The 13,136-nt window shown below is 39.8% G+C and overlaps 1 protein-coding gene across 1 annotated transcript in view; it reads right to left on the bottom strand.

Moving 5' to 3' along the window:
• Positions 1 to 11,564, bottom strand: part of LOC129825040 (lethal(3)malignant brain tumor-like protein 3) — a 43,543-nt gene extending 31,979 nt beyond the window's left edge. Inside the window, exons 1-11 of the mRNA XM_055884731.1 lie at positions 11,459 to 11,564; positions 9,700 to 9,836; positions 8,120 to 8,231; positions 6,908 to 7,070; positions 5,523 to 5,652; positions 3,629 to 3,713; positions 3,342 to 3,436; positions 2,567 to 2,671; positions 2,077 to 2,212; positions 1,610 to 1,701; positions 924 to 1,075 (exon numbers count right to left, since the gene is read on the bottom strand). Coding sequence (XP_055740706.1) covers positions 924 to 1,075; positions 1,610 to 1,701; positions 2,077 to 2,212; positions 2,567 to 2,671; positions 3,342 to 3,436; positions 3,629 to 3,713; positions 5,523 to 5,652; positions 6,908 to 7,070; positions 8,120 to 8,231; positions 9,700 to 9,819 — 1,190 coding nt within the window. The 5' untranslated portion in view covers positions 9,820 to 9,836; positions 11,459 to 11,564. The remainder of the gene's footprint in view (positions 1 to 923; positions 1,076 to 1,609; positions 1,702 to 2,076; positions 2,213 to 2,566; positions 2,672 to 3,341; positions 3,437 to 3,628; positions 3,714 to 5,522; positions 5,653 to 6,907; positions 7,071 to 8,119; positions 8,232 to 9,699; positions 9,837 to 11,458) is intronic.
• Between the last annotated feature and the right edge of the window lie 1,572 nt (positions 11,565 to 13,136).

Here is a 13,136-nt window from a genome sequence, read left to right as displayed (position 1 = left end):
CTGTATCGAAACCAATCCCTTTTTGTGTTGTGCCAGTGTGACACAACGGTGTAGTAATCTACATTTGAGGATTGCCATTGTTTCTTCCTCAGTGGTCAGTGTTGTTACAGCAAGCTTGTCTAAGGGACAACATAGATTCCTAGTGTCCTACTCTCTGGCCAGGCCAGGGTGAAGCAGAGCCCAGTGGAGTGGTTAACCTGCTCTTTGGCCCAGAGGTGTGATGCTGTAGGGCCTGGGACTGGCTGACGTGAGCTGTAGCGACAACACACGAGAGAGAGAGCGTCATCTCCCTGGGGGAATCTGCTCTTCCCTTAACCGCTCCAGGCTCTACTCTCTCTCTCTAACTCCTCTCCTCCTTGACATTTATTTGACGATCATCCATAATTCAGCCAATACAAGCTCTTGTATCGTGCAGACTGGGACTTCCTCCTGGCAGTCCAAATCCCAAGCTGGGAGGGCTTAGAGCGGGCACGAAACGACAGTAACGACACACGCAATTCTCCGTCAGAAAAAGACAAACAAAGGCGAAAATCAACAAGGGTTGGAGGGATGACAATTGAGGGGGGAAAGAAGACTAGAGAATTGTGAGGAAATTGACGTGCGTGCTAGTGTCAAAAGAATAATTCATGGTACAGCCGATTCATACTGTACTTAAAATGTATTACACAGGTAAAGTAGCTTGTTTGCTTGTGTAAAATATTAATAACAAACACTCTGGTAAGAGGCAATGCTTTTCTCCTCCCAGACACAAACATTCTGTTGTAATAAATCTAGCACCATCTAGTGTTCAATTCTGCAACAAGAAAAAAAAAGCAATATAACTTAGATATGGCATCAGTAAACACAAATCACTGCTTTGATTTTGAAGTCTGAAATATTGTAAGGAAATGTTAGGAAATGTAAATGACAAAGTTAGACATTACCAGAAGTCGTAGCTCTCATCCCAGTTATCAAAGTGCACCAGGAATCGACTGTCCACCATGTCTGTTACTGTGGCAACACAGATGAAGGAGGGGTTCTTCTTGTCAATGGCCTCCAGTTTCATCCCAATTCTGAATCCTAAAGGAGTGACAGTCTGGAAAATAAAAACAGGACAGTTACTCAGAGACAAAAGCTCACATGAACCTTCTTGTATTATAGCCTTTAAACTGCTCATGAAACTACTTCATATCTATGTTGAACGGGTTGATGTCAAGTATTGCACTTCAATGAAGGAGGTGTAAAACTGGGTGTGAAGTCTAACTAAACTAAACAGTTTCACCTAGTGGTTAAACACTAGTATCAAAGCAATATGAAAGCGATCCGTAAGGCCTTGGACACACTGGGATTTTGTGTCAGAGAATTACAGATGAAGTCAATGGAAGTCAACAGTTGCTGATAGAATGACAACGCCAACGGAGATGATTGTCCGGGGGGGGGGGGGGGGGAACACACAAACGGTCTGTCTTTTGATGGATGCAACTCGTCCAAACTCGCCCGAAAATAGTTGAATTGAGTTTAACTTTTGACGGACAAAAACTGACAATGATGTATGTCATATACAATTTCATCCGAGTTTATGCATCGGAGTGTGTCCCCGGCCTAAATTAGATCTGTAGCCTGCTCTTACCGTGTTCTGATTCTCAAACAGGGCCTTGGGAGCTGCCTGGGCTTTGCTCAGCTTGATATACGACAGCCAGCTGAACTCCTCGTCCTTTAAACCTGTCCATCCATAGAGGGGGGGGGGGGGGGGGGTTTGGATCATTTGACTCTTTATCAAATATTCTTGGGTCAATTTCAGGTATGCTAGTAATCATGCAGAAAATAGCTACAAAAAATACATGAGTATTGTTTTCCTGTTGCCATAGGTAACCCGCTTGCACAAAGCCTAACGAATGAATTGTAACCATCCCTATATGACTAGTGTCACATAGGAAAGAAAACTGGTCAGCAATATTGCATTAAGGAAATACTAATGAGAAGATGAGAGAGTGCTACAGCAACAGTTTGAAAATATCCCACCGAAAATGACCAATACTGTATATACGTTATTGTCTTTTCCAGGTGGATATCTGTCTAAGGTGGCATGTCTCTTACCTTTGGGGGGGTGAAGCTTGTGTCCCGTTTTCTCACACCATCCCACAGGGTGAATGTCTGCAGAGTTGGAATTCACCCAGAAGTCATAGTAGTCGGAGTACTTGTCAAAGTGAAGCCGTATTCTGTGTCCTGAAACCTAAACATGGAAGAAGCATTAAGCATCTTCATACATGACATGGCTATCCTGTGTTTGCTACTCAAGAGATTAATTAAGTAGTAGCCTACTGACTAGGCGCGCATATGATGCTAACATAGAGAAGTGGACATAATTCAAAGTACAAAAACGCATTTATGGTCTTATAAATACTGTATTTTGCTAATGCCATTGCATAGCAACACATAAGTCATCACAACTATCACAGCTTGCACTGGAACAAGAACAATGACAATGCAGACTTTGCTTCAGATCTTCCCAAATCTGAAGATATCCATGACATGAGTTTCGATTCCGCTGAGAGGGCAGCAATGATGAGTCGAGGTGAGAGGTTACCTCAGCTACAGTGAGCACACAGTACATGGAGGGGTGCTCTGGATCCACTCCCTCTAGCTTCATTCCCACCCGGAATCCATTCTTACTCTGGGGGAAGGCCTGGTGCTGAAAGGAAAATGTGACGTCATTAGTTTAAAGTACATATTTCCAGGCTTTTGAAAAATAATGAACTTAAAGCTGCAATATGTGACTTTTTGGGCGACCCGGACAAATTATCATAGAAATGGGAGTTATAGATCTGCCATTCTCATTGAAAGAAGCAGCAGATATGTTCTATGTGCGCAATTTCTATGCTTCACGTTCTCAGGTTTCGTTTTCTGCATCTTTTACTTTTGGGTTTGGAAAACCAGCTTCAAACAGAGGAAAGTACAATATTTATGGTTATGGAAAATATATTGCACAGCAGTTTAGATGGTACAAGGATTCTCTACACTATACTTGCTTGTTTTGTCACATAAACTGAAATTATGCAAACTATTAGAATAGTAGCAACCAGGAAATGGTGGAGCGATTTCTGTATAGTGCACCTTTAACACTGTTTTTGTAGGCAAAGAATAACACATGTGATTAATGAGTTGATTAAATGAATTCTCAACATGTAGGAAGAAATGTAGGACTTGATGTGAAATATCATCTTAACCCTGAATGACAAGCTGTAGAGGAGAAATAGACTAAAGAATAGAATGACTAGAAGGAAACGGAGAAGGATAAGGGTTTAGATTTAAGTCAATAACCCATTCTATACAGGCCTGAGGGGTATGGTATGATAGCGCACCTCTTTGAACAGTTTAGTGGGGGCAGCAATGGCTTTGTCCTGCTCCAGATATGAGGCCCAACACCAAGACTTCTTTTTCCCTCCATATGGAACAGCTGCCATAGTGAGACAATGATTCATTAGATTGTGTAAAAAGCAATCCACAACATTACATTGCAACACATGCAGTTAGTGTGTGTGTGTGTGCAAATGGCAGTGATTATATCAATATGGTGATTGTGAAAATGAGTATCCGGGGCCTGAGTGGCCCCTCACAAGTGTCCCTTCCACTGCATGTTTCTACTCACTGTGTCTCAGTAGGCCTGCGTCCCCCCTCCGTTTCCTTCTTCCTCGCGGCGCGCCACGGGTCGTCTTCCTGCTGTCTTTCTCCTCCTGTTTGATGCACACAGGAGGCTTTACACACTAGAACACTAGAATATGCAGGAACATTTTAAGACTAAGAACAGTACCAGTCAAAAGTTTGGACACAACTACTCATTCCAGGGTTTTTCTTTATTTTTACTATTTTCTACATTGTACATTTTTACTATTTTCTACATTGTAGAATAATAGTGAAGACATCAAAACTATGAAATAACACATGGAATCAACCATCAAGTGCTATGATGAAACTGTCTCTCATGAGGTCCGCCACAGGAAAGGAAGACCCAGAGTTACCTCTGCTGCAGAGGATAAGATCATTAGATTTACCAGCCTCAGAAATTGAAGCCCAAATAAATGCTTCACAGAGTTCAAGTAACAGACACATCTCAACATCAACTGTTCAGAGGAGACTGCGTGAATCAGGCCTTCATGGTCGAATTGCTGCAAAGAAAACACTACTAAAGGACACCAATAAGAAGACACTTGCTTGGGCCAAGAAACATGAGCAATGGACATTAGACCAGTAAAATCTGTCCTTTGGTCTGATGAGTCCAAACTGCAGTGTCTTTGTGAGACGCAGAGTAGGTGAACAGATGATCTCTGTATGTGTGATTCCCACCGTGAAGCATGGAGGAGGTGTGATGGTGTGGGGGTGCTTTGCTGGTAACACTGTGATTTATTTAGAATTCAAGGTACACTTAACATGGCTGCCACAGCATTCTGCAGCGATACACCATACAATCTGGTTTGCGCTTAGTAGGACTGTTATTTGTTTTTCAACAGGACAATGACCCAACGCACCTCTAGGCTGTGTAAGGGCTATTTGACCAAGAAGGAGAATGATGCAGTGCTGCATCAGATGACCTGGCCTCTACAATCACCCGACCTCAACCCAATTGAGATGGTTTGGGATAGGTTGGACTGCAGAGTGAAAGAAAAGCAGCCAACAAGTTCTCAGCATGTGGGAACTCCTTCAAGACTGTTGGAAAAGCATTCCAGGTGAAGCTGGTTGAGAGAACACCAAGAGTGTGCAAAGCTATCATCAAGGCAAAAGGTGGCTACTTTGAAGAATCTAAAATCTAAAATATATTTTGATTTATTTAACACCTTTTTGGTTACTACATAATTTAACTGGTACTGTATGTAAATGTGATATTTCAGTTTTATAATTTTTATACACTTGCAAACATTTCTAAAAACCTGTTTTTGCTTTGTCATTATGGGGTATTGTGTGTAGACTGATGAGGGAAATAAACGATTTGATAAATTTTAGAATAAGGCTGTAACCTAACAAAATGTGGAAAAAGTCAAGGGTTCTGAATACTTTCCGAATGCACTGTACTCCCACATACAGTACAGACTAGAGCAATGTGACATTTTGGCGCAGGCAATGAGGACAGTGTTCACGAGGTAGTATTGAAATCATTCTGAATTTGTGTTAACTGTACATTGAAATGTTTCCATTTTGAAACAATAATGATAAAATCAGAGATTAGCCAAGAGTTATCTACACCAGTCGGGTCGCAGCACGTTCTGTGAAGCATTCATTTAGTACGAGTTATGACACCTCAGCAGGAAAGGCATGCAAGGCTAACGCGTCATCCCTCAAAATCTTGTGCAATTTGGAGTGATGCCAAAAGATTTACAGACTTGAGGTTCTATACCATATAAATCAAATAAGCAATATCTACAAAATGTGATGAAATATCAGTAAGATGTCAACAGTTATGTATAATTCAGTACGTACACAATTCAGGATAACATTTGTAAAAAAAATAAAAAATAAAAAAATCCTTGGCGTAATAAAGTAATACTGACATAGACCTCATCATCGTCCTCAGACGGGACCTCTGTGGTGTCCATCTTGTACTGCTGCAAAGACCTCTTACGGCTGATCCCCACCACCTCCCCATTACTCTTCCAAACCTCTTTCTTTAGCTTCAGCTCACTGCAGTGGAAAGAAAATATAGAGTAAAGGTTTGTGCAAAAAGGATTACCCTTCTAATAAACTATAGCTTCAGTAATAGCTGAACTGCAAAATATCTAAAGCATGGCCAGCATGAAACATTTATGCCAAAATAGTCTTCATTCATGGCAATTTCTGAAATCTAGGCGCAATGACTAAAAGAATAAACAAAGAAATGCACGAATGAAGTGCTGGGCAGAAAACAAAACTACTAGGATATTATTAGATTGTATAACTAAATTGATTTTCAAGTCTAAAATTTTAAGGGGGACCACACCTTGTATTTCAGATTCATAACGCATTACTCCTACATTGACTTACTCAAGGGCTGCCTATGAATAATCCTATCATCATCATCATCAAAATCGAACAAAAATGACAATCTTAACTGTTTAATACAGGATGTATAGTCTGTCTTTCTCTTCTCTGTTGCCATGGCAGTAGTACATCCACAGAAGGAATACCACTTTAAGGTGCACCGTTCTGTTCGCAGTTTCTCCAATTTAAAACAATGGATATTGGGGGGCCACGGTAGCACTGTCTCTCTCTCTCTCTCTCTCTCTCTCTCTCTCTCTCTCTCTCTCTCTCCAGCTCAGAGCTGCATTAGCATCACCGCGAGTCTTTACATTAACTGATCAATTATTTCTGGCTTCCACCCTGCATAGGATGGCTTGCCAAAGAAATGTTTAGGAGGTAGACTTATTGATTTTCTTAAGTATATGAAATATGTTTATAGTTGTTGTGGTTATGAATGTAGGAAACAAAATATATATGGTTGCTTATATCAGCACATCGAGACATGAATAATAAAAATAAAATAAAAATTACGTAAAAAATGTATTTAACCACGATAATTTGGCATAATATCACAATGTATGTCTCTCATTGGCTGGGTAAAAGTCTGTACTGGCCATTATGTCAGTGTACTGTACATAAGCGGAAGTTATTAAAAAGAAGAACTTCATAAGCACAATAAACACCAGTTCAACTACCGGAAAGTAGCATATGCAGAAACTGCAGTTGTGACCAGACCAGAATAGATGCCCTGGATACTAATGAAACCCTAGTCCTCCCCACTCCCCAGGCCGCTCCCCAGGCCACTCCCCAGCCCACTCCCCAGGCCACTCCCCAGGCCACTCCCCAGCCCACTCCCCAGCCCACTCCCCAGGCCACTCCCCAGCCCACTCCCCAGGCCACTCCCCAGCCCACTCCCCAGCCCACTCCCCAGCCCACTCACTCCTGCTGGTCCTGCTGTAGACAGCGCTCACTGCAGTGGAGGCCATCAGACATGAAGTCCACGGGGGAGCCCTTCCTTTGGCAGCGCACACACACCAGGCCTCTCTGGGCCCACTGCCCCTCCTGCATCTCCTCTATCTCTTTCACGGCTACCGCAGCACTGTCTGAGAGGGTTGTGGAAGGAGGGAGAGAGGGCGAAGAAAAGAGAGTCACAAAGTCATCCTCACCCATATCCTGTGTGGCTAATGAATCATTTCTAAGCTCAAGGTCAATAAGAACAGAGCAATGAGATAACATAAAAGGTTCCCATGCATTCCCTGTTTCATTAAAAAACAACAGCAGCATAGCCACCAGCTAGACTGAGACTCAAATTGAAGGCCTTATTTTGAGATAATCAGAAATGCTCAAATAGATAGCTGATAGCTGACCGCTTATGATGATCACGATTCACCATTTTGTGATTAGCTTTGCTGAGCTCAATTCGACTGACTCTCATGCCTAGGGTTAGACACAATAATGACAATTATTAAAAATGCACATGTCTTGTATATCAAAGGTATCCTAAACTATTAACATGAAATACTATTTCAGACAGAAAAGTTACAGGATGGATAATTATCCAGTTTTGTAAATAGCCATTATAGACAATATAATTATTTGCAGTGAAACGTAAAAACAAAGCCAACTCTACAGCAGTGCCCCTGTGACAACCATTTTGGACCCCCTTGTGGCCCCCCTAAATGTGGAGTATGAAATTATTTTTACATAACTAATTTTTGCTATCGTTCTTCATTTTACATCCGTTATTAGACAGTGGCAACGATGATGATTATGAACATGGTCTTTTGCCTGCTAATGCCTGCAATGCAGTGAAGAAAACGATGACAACAATAACGTCTAATGTAACTGGCCTCTCTAACAGTACAACTGGCCCCAGCTTGGCCCCCCCAGTTGAAATGGTCTAGAACCGCCACTGCTCTACAGCGGCTTCTTAAAGACTGTATGCATGGTGTGTGATAAGCTGGTGAAAACCTTCAGTTAAACATGCCTAGTTGAAAGATGAAACAGAAAATATATGCACATCCCACCGGATCAGGTGCATCTCAGACCCCAAGGGGGATACAAACATTGTACATGCGTATGCTTACATCTCATAAATATATCCCTTCCGAGAGCATCTAAAAGTTGTGGACATTGAACCATGCCATCTTACCCTCCTGAGCAGTGGGCACTGCCCATGTAATGGTGGCATGAGCTTTCTTCACACTCTCATCTTCTCCCTCCTCTGTCAGGACCTCCAAGACTCCAAACTCATTCACCTTAAACTAATAAACATAACACAAACTTTCAAAATGGATTAAAAATCAATGTTTTTCTCTCACCCATCTACACACAATAGCCCATAATGACAAAGTGAAAATGTGTTTTTAGAAATGTTAGCAAATTTATTGAAAATTAAATACAGAAATATCTAATTTACATAAGTATTCACACCCCTGAGTCAATACATGTTAGAATCACCTTTGGCAGCGATTACATCTGTTAGTCTTTCTGGATAAGTCTCTAAGAGCTTTGCACACCTGGATTGTACAATATTTGTCTATTTTTCTTTTTTAAATTCTTCAAGCTCTGTCAAGTTGGTTGTTGATCATTGCTAGATGGCCATTTTCAAGTCTTGCCATAGATTTTCAAGACGATTTAAGTAAAAACTGTAACTAGGCCACTTAGGAACATTCAATGTCGTCTGGTAAGCAACTCTAGAGTATATTTGGCCTTGTGTTTTAGGTTACAGTCCTGCGGAAATGCGAATTTGTCTCCCAATGTCTGTTGGAAGCAGACTGAACCAGGTTTTCCTCTTGGATTGCGCTTGTGCTTAGCTCTATTCAGTTTATTTTTATATTTAAAAACTCCGTAATTCTTGCCTATGGCAAGCATACCCATAACACGATGCAGCCACCACCATGCTTGAACATGTGAAGAGTGGTACTCAGTGATGTGTTGTGTTGGATTTGCCCCCAAACATAACGCTTTGTATTGAGGACATAAAGTTAATGTCTTTCCGCATTTCATACAGTTTTACTTTAGTGCCTTACTGCAAACAGGAAGCATGTTTTGGAATATTTTTCTTTTGTTCCTGAGTTAGGAAGGACGCCTATATCTTTGTAGTGACTGGGTGTATTGATACACCATCCAAAGTGTAATTAATAACTGAAATGCTCAAAGGGATATTCGATGTCTGTTTAAAAAATATATATATTTACTCATCTACCAATAGGTGCCCTTCTTTGCAAGGCATTGGAAAACCTCTCTTGAATACTTATTGACTCAAGACATTTCAGCTTTTAATTTTTAATAAATGTATAAACTTTTCTAAAAACATAATTCCTCTTTGACATAATGGGGTATTGTGTGTAGCCAGTGACACAAAATCTCAATTTAATCCCATTTTAAATTCAGGCTGAAATACAACAAAATGTGGAAAAAGTCAAGGGGTGTGAATACTTTCTGAAAACACTCTATATGTGAGGAGTGAGGACATACTGTATATTTAGATGAATAGTGTGATTAGCGCCATGTGACCTAGTCGGGAAAAAGTCCTTGGTCCTAATTATGAATTATACAATTTATGATTTATACAATTATATATATCATTGATTTTGTCATTACACAAATGGATCATTCTATTTCATTATAATGTGTAACATTCTGATAGGTATAACACAAGTAAAAAATAATGATATATATATATATATGGCAACATTGAACGTTTTCAGCTATTGTGGTGATGTGTACCTTCAGCTCACTCCCAGTTAGTGTTCCAACGCCATCTTTCCAGTCCATGGCACCATACACATCAAAATCAGGGGTTGCTGCATTTGTAGCTGTATTTGTAGCATTTTTAGACTCATCCATGTTAAAAATGGGGATATCTGAAAAAGACAAGATGAAGCCACACCAGACAATAAATAACACTGTGCAGAATGAATATGGCATAGGCCTACTGAATCTACATAAACTGACGTTAAAAACATCAGTTTAGCAAAGTTACTGCAACCGTAGTCCTGCGCAAAGTGCAAGTCAAATGAAAAGAAGAGAAACAAATGAACGTTTCACAGACCGGCTTTGCAACAGTGTCTCAATAATGTTTCACAGACCGGCTTTGCAACAGTGTCTCAATTATTGTTGAAATGTAACAGCGGAAGGCCTGCAACATTGTAACTCAATGACATACATCAACCACTAGAGGTCAGTGCTGACTAGGTTTAGACGACTGCGTTTGAAACTTTCAGACCCTATCAAACAATGAAATCACTGAACAAAAAATGTAGACGATATGTTTAACGTATTTGATAGAAATTATGAATTATTGATAGTTCATGCAATAGGCCTATGATCTATCAATATTGCTGTCTTTCAAATATAATTCCTGACATTTCGGTAGGGTATATAATTTGTGTGTTATGTATGCGCCTAAAATAATAAGTATAGGCATTAAAACAGTAGCCTACAATAACAGCAAATCGTTGCCAGGCATTTACGAAATTGCAATATGAAAGTAACTTACATTTTATGCATGCAAAATGCATTTCCATCCCAAACTATTTGAAGGATCGATCCTCTCTCTGCTAAGCGTCAAAATTGCATCATATGCAGAGAACACTTTTTAGAATTATCAACAAATATTATTACAAAGGAAAATTCCGCGTGTTTACTGTGCACATGTTATTCAACCTGTGTGTTAGATTTTATCATCAGATGTCCATTGTCGGTTATGAGCGTTATTAATATTTATTTCGAGCTTTCTGAGTCAAATAGTTTTAATTACGAGTGGGATTAAATGATTCGGTTGGGCGCAACCAGTTCGCATTTCCTTTGTATTCCAACTAGGTGTGTTACAGATATTTTGTGATGTCCCTTAGCAAGACGCTAATCATGCATTGTATCAGATATTAACACTTTTCTTTGCTCTGATACTATTTAATGTGTTTTAAAGCCAGTTTCCCAAAATGGCGGAGCTGGAATATAGTCCTATATAATTCTCACCGACAGGCCTGCAGACTCGTTGCTCTACAACAAACATAATATTTTAACTGCCATGAAAGCTTTTTGGAAGGAAATTATGATATAAATATTTTAGACCAGTTCGCTTGTCAAGCGCAATGTCTTCCTCTCCCCAGCCATAACAGGGAATTACACTGAAGCAAACATTATTCTTGAAAGAGTATAATATACCATTATTATATACGTCTCTGGGAGACAAGAAATCTAGCACAACATATTTTCTATCATTGCAGTAATTTTCGACGCAACTTTTGTTACAATTTTAGAACGCAATATATTCACGCTCTACGCATTGAACCTCTTCCTGACTGATATTATTGATGACACGTCCAGTCGTTTTGTACTTATTGCTAAGTTTTGGTCAAATTCCGTCGCAATGAACCTCTAGCGAAAGTATTATATAACAGATCTTTCATTACTATAATGCATAATTTCCTCCATCAATTGTTTTATGCTAAAGTACATTTGTTTTAATTTGTCTGTTTCTTACCCAAATTCTCCCACGAGTACTGACAAATTGCCCAGGCAGCCGTCAATGCGCATGAGCATGGCTCTGAGCGAGTGCTTGCGGTGGGTGCCTCAGCTAGACTGTAAAACACATCATGCCAATATCGAAAGTTTGAGCTGGTTGAATAACAACATATGTAATAGATTAAGACATTATTTGTCGCATAACCTGGTCATCGACATAAAACCATCAACAAATTATTATGGATGCGTCGTGGATGTTCGGAGACTGAGATAGGCGATGATTAGAATAAAATAACACGAATACCATGTTACTAAAAATAAAACCCAGTTTGCTTGTCGACAGTGAAATGGGGTGACTTGCGAAATAGCACAAAGAACGTCCAAAAACGTTTTAATACCGACATTGTGTTGTATCCTTTAACATAAGTTGCGCCATCAACCTATTTTTCAATTTTGTGTTTAGGTTTACGCATCAACGTTGTTATCGTTACAGTTAAAAAATTAAAAAACAATCTGTGCTTGTGAGTCCTGTGCAAGAAACCATGCAAATTAAAGCAGATTGATGTACAAAGTTCCTTTATGCCATGTTGTAGTCTGTTATTACTATGAACAAATTGGCTCAGCTTGATTTAATGACATCTAAATGAAAAACAGTAATGGGCTGTAGCCATGGCCTACTGTTTAATTCCGTAACTCAGACATCCAGCTACCTTTATTGGACTTCTAGTTTAGCTTCTCTAGAGTTGATCAAGGGAACTTTAGAACACAATATAATAGAATAGAATATACAGAACAGATATAACAGAATAGAATATTGTATAATATAATAGAATACAGTTAGAATAGAATACACTAAGTTTGACTTTCATCAGTAATGGCTTTCCAGACTGAAGCAAATGTTGGACTGTAACGTTTTGTGTAGATTTTGTAGTCAATCAAGCTTATCATTCATTTCCATTACCATTGCCTGAAGTTATACAAAACATATCCCCTATGGTCTTATAGATATGATCATGAGTATGACTACTTTTTCTGTAAAATCTTTCATACTTATGGGCTGCTCTGTAAGAGCACGTATGGCAAATGCGTACTGCATGGGGTGCTACTGCTGTTGCAGATCACCGTACTGTACATTTAATTTGTACCTTATGGAGCCCAATTCCACGTTATGGAATGTCCATAGCCATAGTGGCATGGCATAAGGGACATTCCTTCCTTGGGAGCCTGCATATGACTGAGCAATTAACTGAAGAAATGCTTTGTGTCGGTGATCTCTCCTCTATTGCATGTTTGGCGATGGTTATGCACTCACTGTACATAACATTAGTGATTAGTGAGTTACAGTGTCACTAATCCACTACAAAGAAAATAAGTGCATATGATGCAGTGCTGATTAGGGCATGGAGGGTGATTGTCAAAAGACATACTGAGGACTGTGTTCATGGTTTAAGTGCTTAGGACTTGTTTCTGTTTCCTCAAAGTTCTGTCGTGGTTTTAACGACACATGTAGCACGGGCCTTGTTAATATCTCAACTCTAAACATTCAAGAATATGTCCGGTTTGCAGAGAGATCATATGTCGCACAATACACTGTAGATCAGTGGGCCAGAGAAGCAGAGAACGCCACGGTTCTGAAGAACTGTGTGTCCTATTTACATTTAATTTACCCAGAGTCAAGTCTGGCTTGCCTCCTGGTG

Source organism: Salvelinus fontinalis, chromosome 27 (assembly GCF_029448725.1).
Source record: "Salvelinus fontinalis isolate EN_2023a chromosome 27, ASM2944872v1, whole genome shotgun sequence".
Classification (NCBI taxonomy): Eukaryota; Metazoa; Chordata; class Actinopteri; order Salmoniformes; family Salmonidae; genus Salvelinus; species Salvelinus fontinalis.
This window is presented reverse-complemented; position numbering and strand designations above follow the sequence as displayed.